The sequence below is a fragment of the Gossypium hirsutum genome, chromosome D13 (genome assembly GCF_007990345.1).
Source record: "Gossypium hirsutum isolate 1008001.06 chromosome D13, Gossypium_hirsutum_v2.1, whole genome shotgun sequence".
Classification (NCBI taxonomy): domain Eukaryota; kingdom Viridiplantae; phylum Streptophyta; class Magnoliopsida; order Malvales; family Malvaceae; genus Gossypium; species Gossypium hirsutum.
This window is the reverse complement of record NC_053449.1, coordinates 22,237,934-22,245,406: the sequence shown is the minus strand read 5'-3', so window position 1 is coordinate 22,245,406 and position 7,473 is coordinate 22,237,934. Positions and strand designations below refer to the sequence as shown.

The 7,473-nt window shown below is 30.8% G+C and overlaps 1 protein-coding gene across 2 annotated transcripts; it reads right to left on the bottom strand.

Moving 5' to 3' along the window:
• Nucleotides 1–418: 418 nt before the first annotated feature.
• Nucleotides 419–3,136, bottom strand: LOC107918378 (uncharacterized). 2 transcript variants are annotated; one of them, XM_016847930.2, is made up of 3 exons: nt 2,626–3,136; nt 2,038–2,162; nt 419–847 (listed from the first exon to the last, which is right to left on the bottom strand). In XM_016847930.2, the coding sequence occupies exons 1-3, from the start codon at nt 2,993–2,995 to the stop codon at nt 641–643; spliced, it is 702 nt and encodes a 233-aa protein (XP_016703419.1). In that variant the 5' UTR covers nt 2,996–3,136; the 3' UTR covers nt 419–640. The 2 variants fall into 2 exon arrangements, with proteins under 2 accessions (XP_016703419.1, XP_016703420.1); XM_016847931.2 differs by having other exon boundaries at nt 2,647–3,136.
• Nucleotides 3,137–7,473: the final 4,337 nt, after the last annotated feature.

Sequence of the window (7,473 nt, the reverse complement as noted above, 5' to 3'; positions counted from 1 at the left end):
TAATTAAATTTGATGACCAATTAACTCATAACATCTATTTAATCAGAGATTTAAATAGTACAATCAAAAAGTAAATATTACATTAAAATGAAGTTTTAATTTAGTGGTAAAGTTAATGTTTTCAAATCTAATCACATGAATATTTTTTATTTTTATTTTTAAATTAAAAAGACTAAAATCCTTCCAAATAATATAAATTATTTTAATTACGTACTTTCGTAATTTTACTAACTGAGTTGGATACCTGATTAAATCGTGACACCAACTCAATCAAAGGCTTAAATAGTAGTATATAGATAACAATAATAGGAAGTGGAGGAAGAAACTATAATCGAACAAATGAAGATGGCATCCATCAAAATACTTCTGCATCTGTTGCACAAACAACAAGATGGTCAACTCTAATCCCAAACCAAAAAACCATCAAATCGTCTCAATTTTGAATATAAGACATCCAGAAGTGGACCAAAGTTTCATAAAAATAAGAATGAAACAATGAGCAAAGAGCCACCACTGAACTACAGAAGTGGTGAGATACTTGCAGGTATATACCATTTCAGAATTTTTAGAATCCCCGGGAAGAAAAGAAAAAAGAAAAAATTATGGATTCCAGTTGAAAGTTAAGGAACAAAGTAAAGAGTCAAAGATTTTTCCAGACGTTAAAATCAGTATTTGAGCTATTAGACTTCACCATACCATCTTGGCAACCCACAAAGTATGTGTTGCGCAAGGCATCTACATTTACTAGAGCATGGGCTGTTCCACTTGGGCTAGCTGCAACAACTACTTCGTCTTCCCCAATTGTCACTTCAGCATAACCTCTACCATCCATCTGATTATTTTCCAACTGCAATAGGTGCAACATGAAATTACATATCTCAACTATATCTAGAACATCTTTCATACACTTCCATCTGTGCTACTGCATGATACCAATATTTCTGTTCTGATGAAAAAGTAAAGGAATTTTATTACCATGATCAAATAGTAAAGATGTTAGCTGTTTGGATTTCTTAATCGAGTGAATCAAGATATTGGCAGACTATGGAAAAACTAAGTCTAGTAATATTCTGATCCATATAATAGACTAGGGAAATCTATGCTACAATAGGAATAAAGAAAAGAGATTGAAAATTAACTTTAAACCCAGATTTCATATCATCATTCCTAAAACAGATGTTCAATTTTCTTATCTTATATCTTGTATCTTGATCTTAATATAACAAAGACGACAAGGAAGAAGATGCTAGTACGAGCTTAAAGTACAACGCCAAAGAAATATTGGGAACATGAAAGAAATAGGACAAAAAGAAAAAAAAAAATTGTTAAGGATTTGATATAGTGATGTTGGATGACCAAGTTCACAGGTAAAGGAAAATTCAGATACACAACTTCAACAAAAAAAGAAAAAAGAAAATTGAAAAGATAAGTACGAATCTTATATATTAATAATGGAGTAACAAGAAACGGGAAAGTGAAAAGAAACTTTTGTTGCATTGAAACGTTGAAAGCAATACAAAGGATTACGTTGGCATTGGTAGCCATGTTAACCTTCTCAGTTCAAGCCTTGCCTTAAATCCTCAAGATAATTTTTTGATCTGATGATTCGATCGATTAATCTATGAAAACCATGAACCCCAAGGCTTAATAGTTCACCTTTTAAAACATCAGCATGAGGATATTGCTAGCCTAAGGAAGATCCTTGTCTTAAGTTGAGGACTTATAGTTGGATGAAACCAAAATCATTAGATCCAAAACAATCCTCTATACGAACTAAACATATAATCACACTAAGACCGAAAAAAGAATTTAAACAAGCATAGTGTGACATAGAGATAGTATGAATAAATACTAAAGAGAGAGAGGAAAGATGAAAAAAGATACCCCTAAATGAAATGTTGTTAAGAGAAAATAATAAATGGGAGGAAGAATATCCTAGTTAAAACTGCAGTTGGTTCTTTAATCAATGTTTTTGGCTTTTGCCTTTCTGACATATGAAGAAGAATCAAAATAGTGTTCCATGAAAAAAGAGAATACCCTGAATTTTGTCTTCGCCCCCCAAATGACAAATGTTTCATTACAGGAATAGTGTCTGTGATTTCCCCTAATATCACCACGTCGAATTTCACCGATGTGTACTTGAGAACAAGACACCGCTCCACCTGCAAGAAAATATGCTACTAAAAGAGTAACTAAACATACCTAAAAGAAATATATATATTATCAAACAATGAGGAAACAAGGGACTTTAAAGCCTATCTAGAATTTAGCAATACAGAATCAATGTTTTGTCCAGGGCATTGCTAATTGCTCACACACCAACACACGTTTCATACAGTTAGACCAAAGATCACATTTACTTGGAGTAAAAGGAACAGAGTACGGCAACCATATTTTAGTGAATTCTGCGTGAAATAAAACAACATACACAAAGAGAATCCCTGCATCCATTTCCAGGAAATTAGTGTTTAAGTGAGCATATGAGCAAACAAAGCCATCTAAAATTTTCATTTGATTTGGCATCCTAAAGTTGCCATGTGATTTGCACAAGAATTGTGACCTAAACATTTGGGTACAAAGATATAATCTAAATAAAATGGTGGCTGAAGACATGCAAAGAACAACCTAAGATTGTTAGCATCAGACCTCTGACGCCAAACTGAAGCGCAAGAGAGACCGGGTCGAGCAGCCAGCCACGCTTGTCCTTGACAATAGCTGAGGGTAGCCCAGATTTGAATCTGACAAGATTGGCCTTAGAATCGTCATCGCGATGAGCATCTTGGCCCAATTGCTGATGCCGAAAACGAGAAGAATACTGCAATCTGAGTGAAACCCATGTCAGCAACAGCAGCAACAATAGAAGAAAAGGTAATGCATGGGGTTTTTTCAGTAAGTGCTTCAAAGATGAGAGTGAAGACGAGCTTTGGGTCTGAGACTGAAATGAGCCGTCCACGCTTTGGTTGGTAGAGTAGGAATTTCGCCTAGGGTTTGCCATTCTTTACGACCTTTGGTTATAAACTTAGCAGTGGCTCTTATTCTATTGTGCAGGATGGGCTGTGCTGGTGCTGGTACTGGTGCTAGTGCCTCGGGGATCTTGTCTATCTAATATTCGGGTGAATTTGAATAAAAATACTACAGTGATTTCACCCAACATTCTCAAATTATAACTTTTATTCTAAATTCCTCCACAAACTTTAAAACATTTTAATTATATTTTTAAATTATTAATATTATATTAATAATGTTATTTTATTATTAACATTATGAATTTAAATTTTAAATGAAATATTAAATTTTATATGACATAGTTTAAAACGAAAATTTTAAAAGAAAAATGCATATTATAAAAATATTGATTTTGAGGTTTTCTAAACTTTTATAAAAGCCTTATAGTTTCATCTTATTTTTTTAGTTTTATTTTATTTTTAGTTTAAGGATGTCTAATACAATTTACTCAAAATACTATAATTTAGATAAAATTAAATAAATAAACTATTTCATTACTCTCTCAAGAGCGAAAAGTGTTACTTATTTGGTCACTCGAAAAAGTAAATTTTTATTAAATTTCTAATGAGATCCTAATGTGATTTTTTATTGGTATAATAATAAATTTAGTTTTCAATGTTTATATATCCTATCAATTTGATTTTAATTCTAAAAATAATAGCTTTCAATGGTTATGCATTTCATTACTTTAGTCTTGATTCTTAAAAATTTTAAAATTTATAATTATAAAAAAAATTCAAAAAATATAAAAATTGTTATAAAATAAAAGAAAAAGAACAAAGAGAATAGGAGAGCAAAGAGAGACTGTACTTTTATTGATCAAGCAGGAAAGCTTCTCCAAAATCTCTATTTATAGGCATAATAAGTATAAATGAAGTAGATATATACTTCTAATGACTATTAGAATTTAAAGTACATCAAAACTTATCTTGATCTTAATGGACATCTACTTAATAAGATATTCATAACACTCCCCCTTGGATGTCCATTGATAGATAATATGTCTAGTTAAAACCTTATTAGGAAAAACCCGGTGGGATAAAAACCTAATGAAAGAAAAAGAGTACACAATCTTCTATTACAAGCTACCTCGTTAAAAACTTTTACCAGGAAAACCCAATGGGATAAAATCTTGGTTAAAGAAAAAAGAGTACAGTGTGTAATTACTCCCCCTCATAAAAACATCACATAATATCTAATATTCTACGTATTCAATCTTAAATACTAGCTTTCCAAATGAGTATTTATGTCACCATTCTTTTGAAAGTCATGAGTGAAGGAAAATTTAGGGGAAATATATTTTGATCTCTTCAGGAGTTCCAACAATAATCATAGCAAACTTTAATCATAATTCTTCTATAAAAACACAAATAGGTATTTTGCATCATTTTATAATCCTCCTTCAACTATTATTCACAAAGTCAAATTTACCACATATGTTCAAATTATTTCAATTCATATAAATGAACAATTTCCCGATAATTTCAATATGCTTCTAGTATTCTAAATCCTTCAAGGATTTTAATATAAACTTTACTATATAGTGATTCATAAAAGGTTGTAACAACAACCATTAGACGTAATTTAAATCTTTTATGAACTGTCAGTTTAATAATATATCTAAAGGTTATTGCATCCACCATAAAAGAATATTATATCTTTTCATAATCAATGCCAAGACTTAGCGCTTCATATTTTTATTTCGCTTTTAGAAAACTACTTCATTTGTACTCTCATTGGCTTTATACCTTTAGATATTTGGACTACCAATCCAAAAACTCCACAAATTTAATTGTACTTGAGTTGCATCTTTCTAGTTTGAACAATCTATTCCATATCTATATTTCTCAATAGATTTATTCAAAATTCTTTTTTTATTTTATTATTTCAACAATAATATTGCATGCAAAAACCATTGTCGACTACTTTTATTATCGGTTTCACATTTTCTCGAATTGACATAACGTATCGAGATTTATTTATTTTCACTATTTTAATCTTCAATTTCAGGTACCTGAATCTCTTCTAGAGTTTTAGCTATTATGTCTTGTGTGTCTTCTAGAGCACCCACCTTTACTATATGACCATATAGATTTATTATTTTCTTTTATGAGAGAACTTGTAATGAGTTATCCTTATTAAACTTCTGGTTCAAATTACTCTCCCCCTAACTAATTACAAGTTATTATTTCTCTCCCTTTAGTGTCGGGAAAACTATTAAATTAAAATAGTTGTAACACCCCTTACCCGTATTCGATGCCGGAATAGGGTACGAGGCATTACTAGAACACATACATTTGCATACGTATTAAACCGAGTTACAAAATTTCATTCAAATTAAGGTTTTCCAAATTATTAACATGCTTTTATAAATATTTACATTATAACTTCAAAATACTATAATTATAACAAATAGGGCCTACGAGACCCGATACTTACTCATGTAATTCAATGCTTCATTTTTATTTCATTAAATTCACAGTTGCTCATGTTCACAATTCAAATCAATGTCTCAATCCAATATACATTTCAGTACCACCATAATTCTTTTAATTCAAAACATATCACTAGAAACTTTCATTTAATTCATGTACAATTCAATATCATTAAGTTCAATACTAATACATATTCACCATTTAACTCAACGTTTATCGATTTTACCCTTCATTAACACATTTATAAAATTCTTAGTATTGCAATGCAAACATCACTTAAGCTTAAATAACAATATCGAATCAACTCACCATCCTCTTTTTTGTCATTTTATTCTTCAAGTATGAACTTAGTATTTCATTTCCTTTCCACATCCATTTCCTACGAATATTACACAAAACAATAACATATCATTCAACCATAGTCGCAAGCTAGTGCATTTAATCCGTATACCATTCATGGCCTTACTTCATACCAAATCATATACCAGATATACCATACATACATACTATGAAACTTTATTTTCCAATATGAGCTTAAACCATGATCAATAACATACAAATGTAAGCATCATTTCTGTTTCCACGTTTATTGATTATAATCGATCATATAACCAATTATACATAAATAATTCATATATATATATTTAATTTTCCTCCTCCTCCTCATTCGACATCCTTAGTGTACTTAACATTCTAAGAAATAACATTTTCTATAGTGTCTTTATTCACCCATATGTATATTCAAAGCTATCTATCCGAGTCAGTATCACTAAATTATTTTTAGCTGGAGCTACAGAACTCCAAATTAAGAACCATTAATTTTCCCTGAATCTAGACTCACATATATTCTTACCATAAAATTTTAAGAATTTTTGGTTTAGCAAAATAGTACATTTTATTGTTTAAAGTTTACCCTGTTACGCAGTCTGATAGTTCTGACCACTCTTCACTAAAAATGAATTATCTAATTTTACAGAATTCAAATGGTGTTCTCGTTTGTTTCTCTTGAAAATATACTCATTAAGTATTATAAGCACATAAATTATAACTCATAATTATTTTTTTAAAATTTTTAATGATTTTCCAAAATCAGAACAGGGGATTCTGAAATCAATCTGTCCCTATCTCACTAAAATTCAAATATCTCAAAATATGTAACTTTTTTGCTTGCTCTATTTCTTTTATGTAAAAATATACTCACTAAGCTTTTATTTCATATCTTATTCACTCACTAATTATATTTACACCATTTTTGGTGATTTTTCAAAGTCACATGATTGTTGCTGTCCAAAACTGTTTTGTTGCTTGTTTTACTTTTTCACAATTTCACTTTTTCACTTTCAATCACTATTCAATTCAAAATTCAGTTTGTCATTTTCAAGTCAATATTCAATTCAATTCTACACATCCCTCATTCACATAGCACTATAACCATTTATTTTATAACACAATACAAGACTTCATCGCTTCAGTCACTCTTTCGCAACTTATCACTTTCCAATCACATACTCATATCTCATTGAACATGTCGGTATAACAACAAATATTTGGGGTTTTTCACACAGTACTACCCATGTTACTTTTATCATTTGATACACGTAGTAGCCTTCACATAGTACTACATACGTGATCAAGTTTTACGGTTCACGTAGTAACCTTCACATAGTACTACACACGTGACCAAAGCTTTTCGGTACACATAGTAGCCTTCACTTAGTACTACACATGTGACCATCATTTATCGATTCACATTGTAGCCTTCACACAGTACTACACACGTGACCAAAGCTTCTCGGTACACATTGTAGTCTTCACTTAGTACTACACATGTGACCATCATTTATCGATTCACGTAGTAGCCTTCACATAGTACTACACACGTGACCAAAGCTTCTTGGTACACATTGTAGTCTTGACTTAGTACTACACATGTGACCATCATTTATCGATTCACGTAGTAGCCTTCACACAATACTACACACGTGACCAAAGCTTCTCGGTACACATTGTAGCCTTCACTTAGTACTACACA